Raw genomic sequence first — 22,962 nt, 5'->3', positions numbered from 1 at the left:
AGTGGTTTGGGTCGAATAAAGAAAATGTATATCCCTTGTGCTCTAAGATAATATTGCTATGGATTGGGAAACAAGGCAAATATATCCTTGCATGTGTATATATAAAATAAATGAGCCCCTAGCTTAGGTGGGAAGGGATGAGGAGATGGGATTTATGCTAGTTTCCAAAAGAATGTGGACCCTGATTCAAAACTTTTACGTGGCCTCTATGTTATAAATTCTCTAAGTTTCTATGAGCAGAAAAGGACCCCTTATCTTTATGTGGTAAATTTCAAGAAGCATCACCTAAGACCAGACTAGATATGTGACCTTAATTCTTTTTGAAGGAGGGGAGAAGTTTGTTTTTAAAAATCCTTGAAACCTAAGTAATTTCTCACTAATTTCAAATCATGACACGTAGGCTCACAAAGTTAAATAAATTATTTATCCAAGTTCCACCACAAAGTGGGGTGTTCCTGTTTTCCTCCAACAGGCTTAAGGTCCTATAAACAACATAATGCTAGATAAGTCCTAGCACTGAAACTGACAAAGTGAGGGGAAAGGTGCTGACATTTCTGGCTTGTGAAGATTCACCCTCAGCACCATTTGTCACACAGGGAAAGAGGCACATACAGTCAAGGGTGCAGAAAAGGCAGGGAAAAGTGTTGGCTGCAAAACCAGCCTCCCAATGGAAATGCAGAAGACCACCAAGAGTGAGCTCTTGCCAGCAGCAAAGATACTTGAGTTTAACATGATAAAACAATAAGAAAACCTCAAGGCTGCAACAATATGAGCTTCTATCCAGAGGGCTGAGGAAAGGTGAAGAGGAATCCAGCTTCTCAATGAGGAACACTGACTGTCAGGCCAAAAGGTCTCCTCTTAATGGCCAAAACCAGTGGAAGACAACAACAGTTTTTTCATGAAGAACTCCTGAACTCAGGGTTTTAAGTAACCCAAGTACAACTTCCTAATGTCTCTCTCCTCCTAATTATTTATTCATTGCTTCTGTTCCTGTACCATGTCACTGATTCTTGCATAAAATTCTTGAAAGCTGGTTCTTCATGGCTTTCTTCTATAACTGGAAAGGGAAAAAGAAGTAGTGAAAATTACTTTCCAATTAGCCAAGTGGGTGGAAATTGTTCTTATTCCACTCCTCAGGAAAGACATTCTGTTTCAATAAAATCTGTCTGTTCCCTTTATTCAACTAAGAAGCTGTCTGAGACCTTTATGACTATCTGTAAGCCATAACACTTGAGAGAGGCTTTGCCAGTTGGTATTGCTGAAGTTTAGGGAGATTAGGATAGCACTCTTACACTGGAGGAGTTAGGCAGAAAGGTAAATTTGGTTCACAGCTCATGGAATTGCTCTTAACTAAGTTAAACCCTCAAGGGTTTTAAAGCTAAATCATGCTCTATATATCCTGATACTCTTAGATTTCTACTTTGTGAATAACCCAACCATGAACCAAAACCTCAGATCTTTCCATGTATCTTCAAAGCAATTCTAGGGGCCTCAAAATGACATTAGGCTTTAAAAATTTCTTGAAGTCTAAAGAGATTCACGGGACAGTGAACAGCCTGCAAATGTTTGGGACTATCCAAGGGCAAAAGAAAGCCTCTAGGAAGCAATTTCCTATTACTACATACCCTTTACCATTTCTCATCTCCATGGCTACAGATGACATGCTTTGGAGACTAGGAATTTTACTCCAAAATAATTCCAAAATATGAGTCTCCTGGGTTGCCATCTTCCAGTGGAAGCAGTTCTCTGTCTCTACAAAGTCATTTCAGTTTGCTACCTTCAGTGCAACTGTTTTCTCTCTCACCTTTATGATCAATATCATCTGTATCACTATCTTCTTCATCCTCCTCTTCTTCATCTGCTGTACCTCGGGTTAGAATCAGATCAGAAGGAGTCACTGCAGAAGCTGAATTATCTATAGAGGAAACACAAATATCAACTTGCAACAAAAACATCTTCAGTTCCTAAAGAGTGATTAGGAAGCATTCCTCAACCCCCACTCCAATCCCTTGACAGGAGAGGAGGAACTAGGAGCAGGGCAACAAGATCGCTGCGTCATACACAGAGGCAGCACTGAGACCTGCCTCAAGAATTAGACCTATAAAATTCAGGCACCCAGAATGACCAGGGAACTGTGTAGGAGGGGTTTGGCAGGGTTTATATTGAACTTTGGGACTGTCTAAATGAAAACTAGATACTTATTTTGATATAAAAATGGATGAGGAAATGTTTTTTGAAAAGATAGCAACTACCTTCCCACTGTAGACAGTAGACACTGTACAAAATAGAGCTATGAGGACTCTCCAGTGAAGGAAAGGTCATCTTTGAGAATTCTTCCTAAGCCATACTGTTAGAAAAAACCCCTCCTGGGTATTTCACAGATGGTAATAATAGATCAGTAGCTTCCTAAAGAAAAATAATTAATTTCAGAAACTGGGAGATCCCAACTGGTAACCTGCCCCATTCAGAAAGACTAAATGAACTCTGAGAGTAAAGGGAGAAGAGGGGGATAGAAATGTTTAACAGGAGCAAAATCTTGTTAAAATGGACAGAAAGGACTTAACTGTGAGTGAAACCTTGGCCCCAAAAGGATTATTAGTTATTTCTCAATTAATAAATAACCTTCCATCCTCTAGTCCCCAACCTGAGCAATCACTACTTCACCCTAAAGACTCGGCCAATGCTATATTTCAAGATGGGAATCCAGTAGTCACTCTGGATAGAAACCTAAGGAAGGGGAACCTTTTAGGTTTCGATATCAGTTACACAGAATCTGTGAAAAGTCAATAAAAGACAAATTTCAGTTCCCATCCACACAATTGGTAAAGATGATTAAAGCCTGAAATGGTCCCTGTTGGTGTGGCATGAAAGATGAGCATGATAATGTACTATGTGATGATGCTAAAAATTTGTCTAGGCCATCTGGAAAACAATCTGAAATTATCTCAGAAATTGTTCACAACCTTTAACCCAGAGATCCTACCACTGGGAATATACTCCACCCCAAAGAGGTCAAAGACAGAAAGGTACCCAACTGGAAACAAAGTAAGTGACCGTTGGCAGGGGAATCAACAAACGGTGGTATATCAATATAATGGAATATTATTTCACCACAAAATATGATGAAGATATGAAAGCATTTAAAAGTTTACATGAACCAGAAGGGTATACACAATAACTTCAATACTGAAATGAAAGGCAGCACTAAGACACTTGAACTCAAATTAAATGCAGGTGACCAGTTCTGTACTGTAAAACAGATGATGACACACAGTAACAGCCACACCGTGTGATGGCCAACTTTGACAGACAGCCCTTCTCAGCAATACAATGATCGAAGACATGATGGAGAACGCTGTCCACAGCCAGAGAAAGGACTACGGAGCCTGAATGCACACTGAAGCATGCTATTTTCTCTCTCTTTTTTCTTTCTCATGGTTTGTCTCTTTTGTTCTGATTCCTCCTTCACATAACTAATGTGGAAATGTGTTTAATATGATTGTACATATATAGTCTATATCAGATTGAGTGCTGTCTTGGGCAGGGGGGAAGGTGGGAGAAAAAAAATCTGGAACTCAAAATCTTATACAAGTGAATGTTGAAAACTATCTTTACATGTGATTGGAAAAAATAAAATACTATTAAAGACAGATGATGAAGCAAGCTTCCTCTTCTTAGTAGAAAAGTGGGAGATTTACAGGAAAAGAACATTGTATGTGCTGTCAAATGTAACTGTTCTACAGGATCAGTTTTTGTCTAATTGTTTTTCTTAGTTACCAGACATTATGTGAGAGAAGGAATGGGGGTTATATCTTGAAATGACTGGCATGAAAAACAAAAGATACTGATAACAATTCTTATTCAAATAATAAAAATGTTAATGAACAGAACTTGTACATAAAAGTAGAAAAGGGAAATGGGCTAAAAACAACTTGGGGGGAATAACCAAATGTATTTACTTGTTCAAAGTTTGACCACAGATATACTAAAGATCAGCTTTAAAAAACTGTATTTAATAACTAGAAGAAAATAATTTTGTTTACAAATGAAATTTTTTTAACATTTTATTGTAACGCTCTCCATATTAGTCTTTAGGTGAAAAGAATGAAGTCAACAGTATGCCTTTGCTTACCAAAAAATATGAGATCCAAAGGAACTCTCTGGTTTTACTCTCAGCTAAAAGAGATTTCTCCACCTTCAGGTGTCCTTATAGCCTTCAGTCTGGATTTGTATTCTGACTAGCAGGTTCTCTTTTACTTTTCTGGGGGGACCAGACTATGATTTCATTGGTGAAGGGGACTCCCTCTACACCAGAGCATATCAGCCCCTTCTCTACAAGCTATCATCTCAAAGAATCGCCTTCAGCACTCAGACATGTCGGAGATAGGACTTGAACCTGGGTCTTCCTGAGTCCCAGGCTAGTTCTCTATCCAATACCCCACACTGCTTCTCTCTCCTTTGAAACACTAACAGCTTGTTGAAATGAAATGTGTGCTGAAGTGAAATGATCCCTAGAAAATAAATGTAGACTCAAGGAATAGGCTAAAAATCATTTAAATTTCACCTGAACAGATTGAAAATTGAATTGTAAGGGCGGTATAAATATGACAGGACCACAAATGACAGAATATTAGCAGGGAAGAATGCAAAAACCCCTGCACTTCAAAATGAGTAAACTCATGATGTGGGAGAGAAAAAAACCAAAGCTGCAGTCACTGTACTAAAGGGTATGATGGAAGGAGAAAAGGGCAGCAATATCAGGGTAATCCAGAAACATACAAAGATTATTTCTAAGCTTAAATCCAACATAACTTCAGCAGTGCACTGAGCCTCTAACACTCTCTGCCATCAACAGGAAGCCAGAGGAAAACAGCAATAACTTCAAGCTGGTCCCAAGGTCACTATGCCAATAAACCCCCAATTTGAATGAAGATCCCAAGATTACCAACACAGAACACAAACTAGTTGAAGATGATGCTCTATAAATCTGTCACACAGACAAGCTATCCAGAGACTCTTCTTCCCCTCAAATCATTGGTGTATTCCTCCCTAATGAGGGAAAGTGCTGTATTCCCCAAGTCCAAGACACCCTCGGGTACCTGTGGCTGCCCCAGGATCCAAGGCCACGGACCCCATGTCTTTTCGAAGACGTTCCAGTTGTTCTTTTTGCTGCTGGCTCTGTGCATGGGCCTATAGAAAGGGGGGAAAAACATCATGGAAAAGAAAATGCCTGAGGTAGGAGGAAGCTACTCATCTTCTAAAGAGAGTTTAACAGTAATGGAAAGATCCAGAGGGCTATTTGGACATTAAGGAAGAAGTTTGGGTAAAATGGAAGGAGGAAAGGACCCAAAAAACTAGGGGTTCATAAAGTGAAGTAAGGGCTGCAACCAAAACTAAGTAAAATGGATACATAACACAGGCAGGGAAATGAAGTTCCTGTCAAAGTTCACTAACAAAAGAACCAACCTGGAGATACTAATTTTAGGTTCAATCTAGAATCTTACTTTAAGAGCAAGTCATGTGGGTTAAGGCTAGTGACTGGCATCTCTGTCTTTATATCTGCGCTACACAGACTGAGTAATCTTAGTTATGACAAGGGTCTCTTAAGATCACCAAGTGCCTTTCCCTGCATTCCTCTTGGTGCTTTTCCTATTTTAAGAGATTCCTAAGAAAGGAGATTCTATAGCCTAAGCCACAACCTCACAGTCAGGAAAGCAAACTTCAGTGTGGAAGACACGAAGTTATATGCTCAAAAAAGGAAAAGCAGGAACTCTCTACAATTATTTTGTTGACAACCCACCTCCCCAGCTTTATTTCATACTCTTCTACATTCAGCCATATTGAAATACCTGCTGCTCCCCAAACCTCACATACCATCTCCCATCTGTGGGCATCCACACAGACCATCTCTATGCTTAGAATGTATGGATCCTCTTACTAAAATAATAGCTCATACTAACAGCTATTCTGAGCTTCACAGCAAGGTGTTGTGTTGTAGGTACTATTATTATCCCCATTTTACAGATGATGAAACTAAGGCTGAATAAAGGCTAAGTGACTCAGAGTCACAAAGTAGTTCGATAAAGCAAAATTCAAGCACCCTATCCACTGCCTCTTCAGATACATCTTTTTCAGATGCTTTATTGTCCTTCAAGGCTCAACACAAGAGTCACCTCCTCCATGGAGCCTTCCCTTAATATCCCCCAACTCTCCCTCTTCAAATATTCCTAGAACATTTTGTCTGATGTCTCTTTTGTCTTTTTCCCCTGTCCTCTTTACTCTCTACACCATATAACAGTCATCTGTGTATATTTACTATCTCCCCAGGAAGATGTAAGGTCTGTGAGGACAGGGGATACTTAATCTTCATCTTTATAATCTCAAAAGTGTTATTAAGCACATAGCAGGTGCTCAAATGTTTACTGAATTGAATTTGTTGTTTAAAATATCGCAAAGAAACCCAGTTTTCAAATGGGAATTTAAGAAATCAGAACCTGAGATGGCATGATGTAAGGATGAGAAAATATGGCTGTAAAACCCACAGACCAGGAGTGACTTCATGACCTCAGCAAAGCCCATAAACCTCTCTTTAAGATGAATAGACACATTCACCACCTCCCACAGCCTGGACAGGAAGAAACTGCTTTAAAAACTGTAAGATGACACTTAACTGTTATTATTTCTGCATGATGAAGAGCTATGACAAGATGGCAAATATACAAATTTAAATGAAAAGAACAGGCATCTACAAAGCACCTTGAAATCCATGAAAAGAAGCCTGTGACCTTTGGGGAGATAAAAGGACAGCCAGTTCCCTTCCTTACCAGTGTTTTCTTCAGACGTTCATATTCAGGGCGATATTCCCTAGAAAGAGAAAATTCTTTTTAAATGCCTTGCCTCCACAGTAATCTGTCCTAGGCCAACTAGCTAGGACTCCCATCCCCAAAGGGAAGAAAATAAGCAAATGTACTTAAATAAAGGGATCCATCTGAACCTAAGGCTACTGAATTCCAATATGTCAGTGAGATACCACTATGAAATGAGCAAAGCTCCAAAGTGACTAACCTGCTCATGAAACTAGGAAGTACAAATAATTCTTGTCTAAAAGATTTGGTTGGTTGGAGAGCTGAACACTGGGTAGAAGCTTAAGGTGAGTAAAGGATATCTACTGGGTTCAGAAATCTTGACATAGAACTGTGATGCACCTGGACAATAATCAGCAAGTTGGATGGGATAAAAAGTCCTTGTCTAAAGGATCAACAATATGCCTGACAGCTACAGTGACCCAGGTGCAAACCTAATCAAAGACCAAGATCAGTGCCAGAGAAGTCATAAGCAGATCCATACAGGTGTTGAGGGAAGAGAGGGGGAAGGAAAAGTGTATTGGAAAAGAGCTTTTTTGTGGAGTAAACATGTTTATTCGTTGGTGATGAAGTACTTTTGTAAAAAAGTCAAATGTCACCTAGTAATTAGAAATGAGGAAGGAATACACATGCATAATAGGAATCTAATGCATAAATGGAGAAAACCTGAATGCCTGGACTAAAAAAATACCTCCCCCATCCCAGAAGTGTGGGTCCCAATATGGCTATCAATGATCCCCTTTCTTACCTCTCATATTCTTCTGTAGCACTGGTGACTTGCACAAAGAGTTCTTCTAAGCCTGTGCCCAGGACAGCAGACACCCCCACCACCTGCCAAAAGCACCCCAGCATCCTATGAATAAATCACTGATAAACTTGGCTTTAAAAACTGTATCTTCTCATTTTGAAAGACTTAAGAACTCTGATCAAAGAAATGAGCAATTGTGACTGCAGAAGACTGATGTTGAAACAATGCTTCCTTCTTGAGAGCAAGTAGTCTCAGTGTGTAGAATGAAACACACTTTTTTGAACTGAGACAATAGGAAAATTTGTTTTGCTTGATAAGCATATTTATTATAAGGATTTTGTTTTTATTTTTCCAGTGGGAGGAGGGGGGTCAAGGTAAATGGGAGGAAGAAAAAAAATACTTAATAATGTTTCTAAATTGCAAATTTAAAAAGTCCTCTTTATGTTATCTTTTATTCAAGTAGTTTTTTTGTTTATTTTAGTGTTCAAGGGAAAGAGAGTTTGTTTCCTTTAAAAAGCCTAAAGCAGAAAAGTTTAAAAAAACTCCCACACACACAGCAGATGCATGCAGCAGTTTGACAAAAAGGCATTTCTGGGAATACAGAAAGGAGAGAATAAAAAAGAAAGCAAGTAGGAGTGAATAGAAGCATGCAGATCCCTTTCTGATTTCACAAACCTTCGACTGTGTTTCACCTATTGTTCCTCCTCACTCTCTACCTTATGAATGCTGCTCCTGCCATCCTTTCCCCCAACATCTCTGCCTGTCAAGCAGACCTATTCTTCTAAGCCCAGGCTGCCTTAACCAGGTTCTCTGATTCCCCTCCCACCCCAGCTAACCAGAAAGTAATCACTCCCTCCTATAAACTCTAATAGTTCTGTTTCTCTTTTAGCATCTTACATGCCTAGATTTTTATGTTGTTGACAGAAGAACCTACATTGTAGTCATTGTATTTCCCCTAGGTATATGGCCTTATACTTGCAGGTACTTAATCATATTTGTGGAAAGAAATAATATCTGTCCAAGCAATATAACTTAAATTATTAATGCATTCAACATTTATTAAGTGCTAATTATGGGCAAGGCACTGCATTAAATAGTGGGGAAACAAAATTAAAAACAACCTAATTCTTACTGTGACTCAACAGAGATTTGTGTTGCCAAGAAGATATAAATGCGGAAATGACCTTCTTTTCCAGGGCAGAGAAGGATAAAAACAGTGGATCTAGCAGATCAAAGGTAAAAATATTTTAAAAATATTTTTTAATGAGTGAAATCAAACAAGCTGCATGCTTTTGTTCTCTCTTCCTTGTCCATAAGGGAAGAGAAAGCGAGAAAGCAAGAAAGAAATGGAGTTGGGAAGTGTAATTTACAAGCTGCATAAAGCCTGCAATACTGTGACATTCGTCTGTCTGCTGAGGCCTCTCTCCTTCTCAGCCTTCACATCAAGGTGATTTTAATGCATGTCTAACCATATCACTTCTTACTCAAACTCCACTGAGGAGGAAGAAGGGAAAGGAAGTGAAGAGAATAAGCATTTATTAAGCGCCTACTATGTGCCAGGCACTGTGCTAAGAGTTTTAAAGATATTATTTCGTTTGATCTTCACAACAACTGTAAGAGATAGGTTATTATACCCATTTCACAGTTGAGGAAACTAAAGTACACAGAGGTTAAGTGAATTGAACAGGATCAAACAGCTAGAAAATGTCTGAAGACAGATGTAAACTCAGATCTTTCTGACTTCATGCCCAGTGTTCTATCCACTGACACCCTTAATTATCTAATTAATTACCAATAGCAGGGCTTTCTGTTACCTCTAAGATCAAATAAGTCCTCCAACAACTTGGCTCCAACTTACCCTTCCAGTCTTATTACACATTACTCCCCTTTATAAGCTCAATGGTCCAAACTGGCCTAGTCAGTATTCCCCACAGAGGCCTCTACATCTCCTACCTGTGTCTCTGCAATGGCTGTCCCCCATACCTGGAATGCACTTCCTCCTCACCTCTGACTCTCAGAGTCCCTTGAGCTCTCCAATATTGCTTTTGCATAAAGATTTTCCTGATTGCCCCTCTTGCTAGTGTCTTTCCCTTACAAAAAAAAAAAATCACCTTGAATTTATTTTGTCTTTTCCTTTACATACTTGCATTACCTCTCTGAGAGAACCTAAGCTTCTTAAGGACAAGTCCTGTTTCACTTTTACCTTCACTGAGCTTAATCTATGTTTGCTTGGTTATTTGAAAGGCTAAGGAAGCATTTCACACTTTTACTCTCCTACTGTCAGTGGATTGGTTACTATGATAAAACCCAAGGTAAGATCCTAGGTACAAAGTTTAAATCTTCCTTAAAGTAGAATGGAAAGCTAAGGTTTAGTTAAGCAGCTGACAAAAACAGTTAAGTATAATGACAGCAGTATGTTTAAATTCCTTTAAATTTTGTTTGAAATTATATATTGTATTCTTATATGTTTCCTATTGTAAAATGTTAAATGATTTGTATTCTCATCTTAACAATTTTAACAAAGAATAAAAGCCAGAATTTAGCTTACAAACTCAATCTTTTCCCAAGTTATCTATGCCTACTTACTTGACCTATTCAGTCAAAGAAAACCGCTGAAGCACTAAAACTTTTGAGCTCTTCTATCCAAGATTTAAATCAAAGATGGTCCTTTACTGATAATCCCAGTCATTTCAAAGATGAAAAACAGTGAAGGTGAAAACTTACCCTAAGTGAACTATAAAATTCATCCAACACTAGACTCATAGAACGAGTCAGATTACTGACATATGTAGTTTCTTGATTTAAGGCATCTTGGAAGGTCTCAAAATCCTGCATCCATTCCACTGCAAAGCTATGATCAATGATGTCAGTCTGCACCAGACAGAAAATAGAATAAGTTCAGAACTGAAGACACTGTACATATAACAGGTAAATGGAAAATGACAAGAACAAAAACAATGGGTTACATGAGCACAAAAGCAAAGTTATAAAATGAAAATCCTATACCTAAATATCATGATAAGCATTAGGCTGAAAAAAATTTGCCAGGAAATTAAACTGTTATCAATTCAAACTCAGTGTATGTAAAACCAAGCTCAACAGCCTTCTGCTGAAAGATTTTGCCCGACTTCCCTATTTCCAGGAAACCAGGCAAGAGAATATTGAGTCATTGCTGACTCCTCCATTGCCTTTTCTCAGATGTTCAGCCACAAACTACTGTGGATTTTTCTTTTAAATGTTTCAAATCTATCTTTTGTCCATATTCATGGCCACCACCCTAGGTTGAAGCCCTTATTACCTCATAACGTAACTACCAGAATAGCCTAACCCATCCTGGATAGATAGACCTAAAATATTAATTTATTCTTTTAATATAGGTTTCATGTATGCCTTTTGTCTATCACAATCATTTCTGGAAACCTGCCTTTTCCACATCCTGGATTGAGTTTTCCCTTGTGAAAAAAAAAAAAGAAAGAAAGAAAATTAAAGAAAAAGACCAAGACCCTGTCTCTCTGGCATGATAAGAAACCTGTAAACATGTACTTTTACCCATAACCAAGCTCTTCTTCCCCCTCACTGGGCTGGGTGAGCCTGACACAGACCTCCTAAAACCCCTTCTCCTCACTCACTCCAGAAAGAGGAACTCCATCAATGCCCCAACTCCGGCTGATGTTACTGGCATATTGGTGACGCCCCTGGTCACCACTCCCTCATATCATTGGTCTTCCCCTGTTTAGATGAAAACTCCTTGAGGGCAGACTGTCTGGCTCCTTGTTTTCATAGCCCAAAAATTCAGCACATGTTAAGTGCTTAATAAATTTTTTTATATTCATTCACATCATCTCCCTGCTCAAAAACCTACAAAGCCTTTTTACTTTATACTCAACAATTTTTAACAGGACCAGACTTCCTACAGGATCAAGTGGAAACATTTCCTGATATTCAAGGACTTTCATAAATAACCTCAAAGCAACTCCTACTATTCCTTTATGTGAAACTTCTGAGTGAGACATTCTAATCTCATTTATTTTGGTCAATACAAAAAGTCCTTTGCATTTCTGGCTCCTTACCATAGCTCCTTCTACCTACATGAAAGGATGTATTTTGTCCTTGTATCACATCCATCCCTTAACTCTCAACTTGATCTCACTTCTATTGTCAACATAGTTCCCAGTAGGTAACAGGACCTTAATGAATGTTTGCTGAACCAAAAATGTCCCTAAATAATCCAAGTTAAAATAATCTCTTCCTTCTTCTGAGTACTTATTATATGCAAATATATACTTTGCCTTTAAAATTTTATTTATTTATTTTGTCTTGATTAGAAGGTACAATAGAAGGGAAAGTCATAAATAGACATAGAAGACCAACAATTTACCAATATAAATGTTAACATCCCCAGTTGCTAACATATATATTCAAGGCCAGTAAACATTAGCAATCACTTTGGCTAGTAAGCCAACTTAAGTTTTTTCTTTTTAAAAGTTATCTCAGCCCACAATGAACCATTCATACTCTTCTTTCCTCCTTCCTACCAGACCAACAGATGACCTAAACAGATGACCTAAACAGATGCATCACAATTCATAGTTGCTGAACAAATATTTCTTATGTTTCCTTGGCAACAGCAAATAGCTTCCAGATCCACAGCTAAATAACCTCTACTCCCAAGTTACAAGATGATTCCACTCTTCCTAGTCAAGTGATCACCTGAGTCCCCCCCTACCTGTCTCATCTGGGGGTATTTTACCACAAACAGTAGGTCCTCTTCCCTAGTATGCATATGATCTGCTCTGAAGAGGAGCTTCTTCAGTCGTCCTGTGGTGGACTGCTTAGACAGACAGATACTTTTTCTAGAGAGAGGGAGAGATCTCATAGCCTATTCTCCTTTTCTGGCAAAACAGAAGCCTCAATCTACCCACTATCACCTACAGTCATCCTCCTCAACCACCCAATCTCCCTATAACAAGAAAGCACTAAGAAGAGAAGACCTTAACAGCTTAGACACTGATTATTATCAGTAATCATTAATAAAAGCTTCACAGGACTTTAGAAATCAACTAGTATTCCCTAGATGAGGAGACTGAAGTCCAAAGAGGTTAACTGATTTGTCCAAAGTCAGACAGTAGGAAGGTTGGTCCTAGAAGCCACATTTACTACCTCTTAGTCCAGTGCCCAATCTACATGATACTGAAGGACACCTACCTTGTTCATGACCACAATGAAAGGCAACTTGGTTTTATACAGGATACTGAAAAAGGAATCAAGCAACAGTTAGTAATAAGTAGCATTCAGGCAAAGTGAAGCATATGATCAATACCCAAGTACTATTGTTAGTTCAGAATGATACCCCTCCAGGAGGAAAATTAACTCCTTCTCTCACAGAAACAACAAAAGTAAAAATCCTAGTACATCTCAATATACAGGTAACAATAGATTATAATGTTAATTTGTAACTGATTAGTTACCGTTCATAGCAAGAACTTATTTCACACACCTAGTGTAGAGACAAAAACATCACCACTAGAAAGACCAACGTTAGCTGCAGAAGAGGGATGATTTAAAATACTTTCCTCCTCTTGGTAGAAGTTGATGGATGCAGAATGCTACATTTAAGCAATCAGCAAGCATTTATCACAGGAGTGCTACATCCCATTCACTGTCAGATACAGCTGCCAGATTTACTAGTTTGGATCAATGGATTTTCTTGGGATAGACAGGCAGATGAGGATTAAAACGAAGCACCAGGGTGGCAGTGGGGGATTGGGGCTCACTGGGAAGGGGCTATGGAACAAAAAAAGAAGACACCAATCATCCTCCTAGTAACAGTTTCTAAGTCAACTAGTTTGACTTGCTACACCTGTATCAAAGGGGAAAAGTGATAGTCCCAAGAGCCCCTAAACACAAATTCTCTTGATTTAAAGTTCTGGCCCCGGCCTTTCCCTTTCTAATGTCCCTACTTGCATTTAGTCAGAGCAGTAGCTACATCCTGTTGCCACTAGCCATTACTAGCTTTGCAAATTCACCTATTACTGTGATCACATAAGAGCCCTCAGACCCAGTGGGACAATCTGCTTTGACTCCTATGCCACTCAGTGGAAGGTCATGTTCACACGCCCCCTATGATGAGCATGATGGGGCCCTACCTTTTAAACAGTTACCAAGTTGGGGAGCTCAAGTGAGGGAATTCCCAGGGACAAGAAGCTTCAACAAAGAATCTTCTTAAAATCAATAAGAGGATTAAAATGGAAGGGTATGTACAGCAGTGGGCCCTGCCTTCCATGGAGCCTTACCTGCATGCATACAACATGTTGGACATGAAGGTAACAGGGTTGGTGCTTCTAGATGTATCCATTACATAAATGACAATTGTTGGAAATGAGGAAGCCTGAAGAAACAAGGTGAGTCATATCCTTGTCAGAAGGGTGACTGCTTGACCCCAAATCACTCTGCTACCTTCCCAAGTAAAAGACATCCTGCTCTTGTTCCCGTGCTTAAAAGTGATAGGCTATGGATCAGAAACTCAGCTCATGAGCCACCTCCTTCATGAAGCCTTCCTTGATATCCTCCCCTACTCCCCCAAGGGTTTCATGATCTTCCCTTCTCAAAATCCCTTTACTAACTTATCTATGCATATGCTCTATCCACCCACTTGTAGACAGACTCTTATTTTTGTGTCTTCCTTGTTTAAGCACAATGTCTGGCATACAGGTGGGGCGTAATTTTTGTAAAAATTAAATGAAAATGAGGGTTTATCACTCTAATCACTCCCCAACAGTGACCTCTCAATCACAGGGTAAAAACAAGACTCACCAGGGCTTCAGTGATAATAGTACCAGAAGCTGACCAAGTGAACACCTCAATCTGTCCAGGTGTATCAATCAAGACATATCTGTTTTAAGGACAAACAAATAAGTATTACAACTATGTAATAAAATATTCCTGATGAGGGATTTACAACAACCACTGTACAAATAACTAAAAATTATGAGCTATCCCATCACACAATATCATTGACTCCTACAATATGAAACTCATCAATTTAATATAGCACCAAAGCTTTGTGTACATCTTTGTCTTACTGTTAGATTATGGATAAGTAAGCCCAACTCTCTTTCACTAGGGACACAAAAATATATTCTCAAGGTCACCCTTGTGGACCAAAATATTAATGTATAATCATCTAAATATAATAGATTCTTTCACAATCCTAAGGCCACAATGTAAAAACTCACTGTCCTTGGAAAAGGTACTTGAGAGAGTGAATAAAAGAGATATTTCTAGGAGATAAGCAGATTCTTCAAAGGGACTAAAAAAAAAAAAAGACACAAAAATATCAGAGACTGTGGAATGTTCTATTTCAGACCTATCTAGAATTAACCAGCCTTAGAACTGGTTAATCTCCAAATGGTCAGAAAAGTAGGACTAAGATGTAGAAATAACTTTATAATGAGTGTCAATTTACCAACCATGACTTTGTAGTTTCTAGGTAAGTGCCTTTAATTTTCTTTAGTAAATGCCTCTAAATCTGAAGTCAGGGTATAAGTAGAAAGATACAGCAGATGTTAATCTCCATTTTCCTGCCTGGAATTTCTATATTCAACACTAAGGCACATGCCATTCCTTAACAGCAAATGTGAACACATTTTTAGACTAGAGGTTGTGAACTCCCAGCCTGCTACAAAACTATCAGTGAAGAAATACAATAAAAACTAGATAATGTCAATTTGTAGTTTTCTAAGTCAATATTCCATTTCTTTTTAAGTTCAACACCACAAGTTTAGACCACTAGCTCTCCTGGGTCAGATAAGCACTATACATAAGCCACTATTTAGTAGATAATACTGCATAAAAAGATTATACAAAACTTTCCCAGTTCCCTTTCTGGGCAAAATTATCACCCAGAAATTACTTAATAAAATTAGCATTCTCTCTCTCTGAGCTATGTGAATTTTATTTCTGTAAATTTAAGTAGAAAGGATGCCTCAGAAGAGACAGATGAGAAAAAAGGACAGAAGCAATGGTGCTCAGAAGGCAGGGAGGGCAGGCTTCCTAAGAGTAGACTAGGAGACAAATGACTTAAGCCAGGCAAAATTCCCACTCTAAAAAACTCTCTTCTTATAAGTGACCTAAAGATTCTCTTAAAGAACTTAGGAATTATCTGAGGATATTCAGTTTAACGGTTTATTGCATATGATTTTATGCAACTTCGGAAATGTTCATTTCTATTTGTTTCATATGTGTAACTATTATCTGTCTCAAAAGAGAAGACGGAAACCAAACCATAGCTTTTTTTAATATATATTCCATAGTGCTCAGTTCAGTGAGCATATGCACATATAATGTGGTCATAAAATAATTGTTGATGTAAAGTTACTCACTGGGACATGTTCTGAGATTTCTCAATAAACTTCATGACCTAAAAGGAAAGAGAAATGGTTCTTGAAGATCTTTGGGACATCTATGGATCAGAGACCCTCCTGTGATAGCAACAGCACACAAGAAGACTCCAAGCTGGGAAATACATGATTAATTTCAGGATGCTATGCACCCTAGGAACTTCTCCCACTTCATGTCCTCCTGTTCTCGTAATAGATCATGCACAGATTCACTTGACTTTAAAAAAATAATACTTCCAGGTTTATAAATCAGTTCCTATTTGGTTTCATTTGGTCCTCATGACAAACCCATAAGGTAGACACATAGGTATTACTCTTATTTTATAGGATTCGGAGGCTCAGAAGATGGAATGACTTACCCAGAGTCACACAACTAGTTATCAAAGGCAGGACTTGAAACTAGGTCTAACACCCAGGCCAGAGTTCTTTTCTCTGTACCACAGTCCCCAAGATCAATATTTAAATAAAAATAACATTTATATAGCACTTGAAAGTATGCAAAGTGACGTGCACGTTAACTTATCTGATACTTGCAACAACTTTGTGACCTTGGGAATATTACCACCCCCATTTTACAGGTGAGGAAATTGAAGCTGAGAGAGATTAACTAACAGAATCACGCAGCTGGTATGTGGCTAAGACAGGATTTGAACTCAGGTCTTCGTGGCAGGAAGTCCAGAGGTCTTTCTACTGTGCTACTTACTGTTAAGGTTGCAACTTGGTGGGGGTACAATACAGCGATTTGGGTTTAAAGCTGAGAAACCCAGATCATAAATCTCATCCATGACTGACTTTGGTCAAGTTATCTGAGCCTTCTGTTACCAATATATATAAAATAGAAAAAGTAAAAGTCTCACTTACAATAACAACAAAACTATTAATAGATTAGTAATCATAAAGTTGTAATTTTCTGTAGAGATATAAAAAGGCTAAATGATCAAAAATACATTTTATATTAATAAACAATTATCTTCCATCCATAATGTGCCTACAAAGGAAAAATCAGAATGCAAGTCAGTAACAGAACAGAAAGAGAACCCTGAATTTCTGACTGTGTGACTATAAATATCATTAAATATGAAGTAATAGAAATAACAGATGTTTCATACTTCTGACTTTTTTCCAAAGTGTTTTCACATACATAAACTCATTTTATCAACACAATAACCCTTACTTAAGAGGTATAAAGGATAGATGTTATTATCATTATTTTACAGATGAGCAAACATACATAGAAAGGTTAAGTGACTTACTTAACTACCAGGCTAAAAAGTGACAGAGGTGGTATTAGAACCAAGTGTCTTTCCACTCCACCCTAGTAATCTTCCCTTGCAGCTTTACTTAATTAGGGCATCCTAATTAAAATAGCTTCTGTGCTGACATTTCCTACGTTTACATTCAGATTTATCCAGACTTTGTCTCATAAAATGGTCAAACTCAAGGAAATAAGAGTTGCAATTTTATTATACGACGGAAGGGGAGATATGCATACCTGATCAAACCTGGTAGCAAAGAGATTAAGGGAGGTCACTATGCCACCATTGGGTCCAAGTCCATATCTAGACACAAAGTTTAGGAATTCAAATGTTTACAAGCAATCTAATAGAGTTCATACCTAGTATACCACAGATGCGAACATCACTCTGATATCAAAGTTGAAGGAATTAGGCTTTGAAAAACTGCAAACCAAAACCTACTCACAAAAGTTCTATGTGACAATCAAAGGTACAAGGTTTTCTTTCAGTCTTCACTTCATAAAGGATAGGAGAAATGAAAGGATTTTTTCAAAAATCTTCCAAATTTTATAAATTCATTTTGTAATTTATTACAAATCTAGGTTTATTTCAAGGAGGTTGAAATCACTTAAGAAAGGTTTGTAGATCAGCTATAATATCCTTTCCAGATCCACTCTCCATTTTTCTCCTTTAAAAAATTAGTTACTTCACATGTCTGGGCTAGTATTTGTCATAAAATATGAACTACACTGCAAAATCGTCTAAGTTTATAAACATAGGAAAAAAAAGTTAGAAAACACTAACGCAGGTACAGAAAAGGATACTGTTTCATGACTTCCTTATACTTCACTGTGTCCCGAATATCTAAAAAAAATAATAATAATAATCAGACCAACACTTGGGAGACCTCAGAATAGCCCCACCATTTTAGAGCTCTAAAATGGTCTCAAAAGTGTTGTTCCCCCCTCCCCTTTTGTTTTGGTGAAGCAATCAGGGTTAAGTGACTTGCCCAGAGCTAGGATATGTCAAGTGTCTGGGGCTAGATTTGAACTCAGGTTCTCCTGATTCCAGGGCCAGTGTTCTATCCCCACCCACCATCCAGCTGCCCCTCTATTTCTTTTTAAAAGTGAAGAATTTCTTCCTCACCATCAGAATGTGTCCTTATGTCTGTCTCCAATATGTTCCACATCAGAAAGTAAGAATGTGGAAACAGAATGAGTAGAGAAATAGTGTTACATGAAGGAAGAACACAAAGGATAACTTTAGACTATTAATCCTTACTGACATTGTTCCCCTCTCCCCCAACAGGTACTAGCAGTCAGACTTCTAAGCTATTCTAGACAATTTTCTCTTGGACCAATTCATACTGGTTTTCCTTGGGTACAAAGACATAACCATCAAAGTAGTTCATACAGTAACTTGGAAGCTCACAGGACAGAGGAACTCCCAGCTACATGGCAGTGATGTTCCCATGGAATGATGGGCTAGAGTAGGGTTGGGAAACATACAAAATATACAAAAGTGCAAAAATGTACAAAATTTTTCTTTGGGGGCCATAATTCAAAGACACACCACCCAAATATGAACATGACACAGAAATAAGTTTTAAGTTTCCCACCTTCCCAACTACCTCTAAGTAATGAAGATATCAATTCAATTCAGCAACAATTTATTAAATGTATTGAGAATCAAAGATGAGTTTGTTCTTAAGGAGTTATAATCTATACACAAACACAGGCATGATAACTAGTCAAATGTAATATGACAAAGGAAATACAAGGAAGAGATAAAACTTTCAGATTGAGGGTGGGGAGAAGATCAAAGAAAAGGGCAAGACTTCTTGAAGAAGACAGCATGTTAACTTGGTCATGGCAGTCATGAAGTGCCCATGTGCCAGGCACTGTGCTAAGTACTAAGAGTACAAAAAGAGGCAAGAGACAATCCCTGCTCTCCAGGAGCTCATAACATAAGTGGGGAGGGGAGAAATCAAGAACTAGACTTTCCAACAGACACACCTCCTACCACAACATGAGCTAGATCCCACACAAAGCTGAAAGGAACCTCAAAACTCATCTAATGCTGAACTCCTGAACAAAAATCTTCTCAAAATCTCTGAGTGAATGGTCACATTGCCTTCACCTGCAAACCTACAGGTCCCAAAAAAGCCAGTCCCACTTCTGGACAAACTGATTGTTAGGTCATTTGTCCTTAAGAAACCTTAGAAGAACCAATCCCCTCATTTCACAGATGAAGAAACTGTGTCACAGAGAGTTCACATGATTCATCCATGGTCATACAGCTAGAAAGTACCTGAGGTAGGACTGAGAATTTTCTGACTCCAAGTCCAGTGCATTATCAACAATACTATATTGCCTCTAGGGTGTTACAGGGAAAGCTATTTGTAAACCTTAACACACTGGAACCTCCATTTTAAGGAAGTGTCCAGGCCAAGTATGTTCACTCCTTCATTCTTATCTAATCCTGACTCTCTAAAAATTTTTCTATACCATGCCCTCACTTTTCCTTTTCTCCTCACAACCCCTCAGTTTCTTTTTATATATTGTCTTTCCATGTTAGAATGTAAGCTCCTTGAATGCCTTCCATGGCTATCTTTCTTCCTGCCCATATTTGTATTCCTAGCACTAAGGCCTGTGCCTGGTACAAAGACAGTACTTAATAAATGCTTGCTAACTTAAATTGAATTACGTTAAGTCGAAAATTTATTTTTTTGAAACTTCCACTCATTGCTCTGTGGTGGAAAGGCAGCATGACATAATGGAAAAAACCTTCCACTTGAAGTCAAAAAGACCTGGGTTTGAACCAGGTTCTGATACTTCCTAGCTGTAACTCTGGGAAGGAATTTCTTTAAGCTTTATCTGTAAAATACACACAATACTTTTAATATGAACACAGTACAAGGGGCTCAAAGGATCGTACAGTTAGAACTGGAAGGGGCTTTAAGGACCATCAAGTTCAATCCTCTCATTTTACAGATGAAGGAACTGGGTCACAGGGAAGTTATTAAGTGATCTGCCCTGGGTCAGACAACTATAAAGTTATCTGAGACAGGATCTGAATCCAGGATTTCATGATTCCAAGTCATTGCTTTATCCACTATACCCTGTTGTCTCTGTAAGGAAAGTTGTATGTAAACTTTAACACACCAAATAAATCTGAGTTGTTATGTTACTGACTTCTAAGGTCTGATATTTCTTCCACATAACATCGTTTTCCCCTTACATACTCTTCTCCAAGCTAAACCTCTCTACTTTCTTTAAATGACCCACATTTAGTAAAGTCTCCAAAGTCCCCAACTCAGCCAGTTTGCCCTTCTCCAGATACACTCCACTCTATCAATGATCTTCTCAAAAGGTGTTAACTCTGAGCAGCTTACAATACAGTATGAGCCATTTTAAGCAGAATTAATAGAATTTATTAATGAACCTTTCACTAAGCATTTATTATAGAAGTACTTGAAAAAATAACTTTAAGGCATGATCCAGCTTAAAAAGTTTTTCTGAATTAAAATGCATATAAATTTGTACAATTAAGTATATTTTCAAGTAATTATGATCCCATTTTCACTTGGGCCTTATTTCGTGAGGAGTACTCTTTTAAGAAACAGTAGATTCATTTTAGTAGTCTGCCTCTGAAAATAGCTTAAAAGACACTAAGACTCAATAGATGTCAAGGAATAAACTGGAAGGGGCTATGGAATGGAATGGAGAACACAGAACAAGACAATAGAACCTAAATTCCTTAAGGACAGAGAATATTCTGGTTCTGTATCCCAAGGGCGCAGGAATAAGAATAGAAAAAGGGATTGGAACTGTGATGTCATTGGTATAGAGAATTCTCAGATGAGGAAATGAGTTGTATAAATGAAGGGTGGCACCTTGGCAACTAATTAGAGTTGCCAGGAGCACTGAATTTAGATCTTCCTAGTCAAGGGAGGTCTCCATCTACTTACTCCACTTTGCTTCTCCCCTAGCAAATCATTTACTTAACAAATAAATTTTGGACACAGAGAATGAAATAACTTTTCAGTCCAAGTCTTCAACACTGTTGCAAACTAAAATTAGTATCTTGGCTTAATGATTGCCTTCCAATTTATAGCCATCTCATGACCAAAGACAACATAATTCAAGGTTACCCAAAAAGGTGAGAAATAGAATAAAACTATGGCTTGGGAATTAGGAAGCCCTAAAATACAAGAAGCCTAAGTGACACTAGGAGTCAATAACTTAGGGTCACAGATTTAAAGGAGAATTTCTTTTCCAATTTTTTCATTGTCTAGAAAAAGATGAAGTTCTTTAAATGGGAACAAGTGAACTGCGCAAAAATGGAAGGAGGTCCTATGGACAGGGGCAGATTCAGGATCACAGGCAGCCTTCATGATTGAACTCCTCAGGGATGTTAGAGTTGGCACTTAGGCTTTCCACGTAGACTGAATGTCACTTAGTTGTCAGATGTTGATCCATTGGTAGATTGTAAGACTGGATCAATCAATATGCATTAAGCATTTCCACTCATAAAATAAAGCAGTAATTGCCCTCAAGGTGCTATAAAGTACCCCAGGTTTCTTGGGACTCTAAGAACAGTCTGAGCCTCTTAGAACATCTCAGTGTCTACTGTTGAGTTAAATGTCTTCCTCAGTTCCAAATTTATCCCATACATAGCTTATTTATACATAGCTTTTTTTCAAGTCTGCCCTCTTAGACAGTGGGCTCCTCTTGAGTAGGAGCATTGATCGTTTTTTAAATGTCTTTTACCTTTTTTTCTTGTATCCCCAGCACTTGGCACGGTGCCTGTCACATAGACGGCACTTAAATGCTTACTGACTGACTGTTGCAAAGCGGACCTTTTGTCCCTTCAGTTTCCCAAATCTTAGTAAATGACGTCATAACATCCCCAGCTGAGCGAACAGGGCAGCCGGACAAGAGGAAGAGGGGGAGGCCGGGAGGGACCGCGCCAGGTTGGGACGCTGGGGCGGTGTAAGAGTGGTCGAAGAGCCCACAGGCCCGGCTCGACCCGCAACTTCTTAGGGCTCCTCCACACGTCGGGCCCACGCTCGCGCCGACTCACCGATGTTGGCTGGGAAGGGGACCTCGTGCACCGCAGGGTCCAGGTTGATCACGTAGGGCGGCGAGCCCAGGCCGTGAAGGTATCCCGTGAGCCTCTGCGGGAGACAAGGCGAAGGTGAAGGTGCTCCCGCCATCCCACCACCGCTACCCCGGGCAGCCGCGGCCAGGGCCCCTCCAGCAAGAGCCTCTCCCCACCTCACCTGTACGAATGTCGTCTTCCCAGACCCCGCCATCCCCAGCACCAGGAGACACACTGGAGGCCGAGGCCGGGGCTGGGGGCCCTCTGCCTCCGGAGCCGCCGCTCCCGCAGAAGAATCCATCTTGCCAGTGTGTACGGCAGCGCCTGCGCAGAGCGATGCTGGAAATGAGACTGAGTAGCAGTCCGACGGCAAGCGGGCAAAACGGAGCGGAATCAGAGTTTAGGTCGGATCTGGAGACAGGGCCAGGGACCCAGGAGGAGGAGGCAGGGTCAAGGGCGGAACCTGCCGTGGAAATTGAGAGTAGGGCGGAATCGAAGGCGGGGCCAAGGGCGGAACCTGCCGCGGAAATTGAGAGTAGGGCGGAATCGAAGGCGGGGCCAAGGGCGGGGCCAAAGGCAAGGCCTGCACTGAGATTTGAGAGTAGGGCTGAATC

The 22,962-nt window shown here is 39.2% G+C and overlaps 1 protein-coding gene across 2 annotated transcripts; it reads right to left on the bottom strand.

The window, feature by feature from the left end:
* Positions 1–410: 410 nt before the first annotated feature.
* Positions 411–22,950, bottom strand: GPN1 (GPN-loop GTPase 1). 2 transcript variants are annotated; one of them, XM_072634062.1, is made up of 14 exons: positions 22,530–22,950; positions 22,331–22,424; positions 18,070–18,109; positions 17,503–17,569; positions 15,993–16,030; positions 14,425–14,503; positions 13,905–13,999; positions 12,817–12,862; positions 10,336–10,482; positions 7,612–7,694; positions 6,825–6,864; positions 5,100–5,190; positions 1,805–1,915; positions 411–1,057 (listed from the first exon to the last, which is right to left on the bottom strand). In XM_072634062.1, the coding sequence occupies exons 1-14, from the start codon at positions 22,647–22,649 to the stop codon at positions 972–974; spliced, it is 1,137 nt and encodes a 378-aa protein (XP_072490163.1). In that variant the 5' UTR covers positions 22,650–22,950; the 3' UTR covers positions 411–971. The 2 variants fall into 2 exon arrangements, with proteins under 2 accessions (XP_072490163.1, XP_072490164.1); XM_072634063.1 differs by lacking the exon at positions 22,331–22,424 and having other exon boundaries at positions 22,530–22,942.
* Between the last annotated feature and the right edge of the window lie 12 nt (positions 22,951–22,962).

This window comes from Notamacropus eugenii, chromosome 1 (assembly GCF_028372415.1).
Source record: "Notamacropus eugenii isolate mMacEug1 chromosome 1, mMacEug1.pri_v2, whole genome shotgun sequence".
Taxonomy (NCBI): domain Eukaryota; kingdom Metazoa; phylum Chordata; class Mammalia; order Diprotodontia; family Macropodidae; genus Notamacropus; species Notamacropus eugenii.
Note: the sequence above shows the minus strand (reverse complement) of the source record. Positions and strands in the feature narration are given on the sequence as shown.

What these genes read in the sequence shown, in the direction of transcription:
- GPN1 (XM_072634062.1), bottom strand. Translation starts at nt 22,649, where the DNA reads ATGGATTCTTCTGCGGGAGCGGCGGCTCCGGAGGCAGAGGGCCCCCAG. An exon ending in GGAAGACGACATTCGTACAG is followed by an intron (nt 22,425 to 22,529) that starts GTGAGGTGGGGA and finishes TGTCTCCCGCAG; the next exon opens with AGGCTCACGGGATACCTTCA. An exon ending in GGATCCTGGGGCAGCCACAG is followed by an intron (nt 1,916 to 5,099) that starts GTACCCGAGGGT and finishes TTTCCTCTATAG; the next exon opens with ATAATTCAGCTTCTGCAGTG.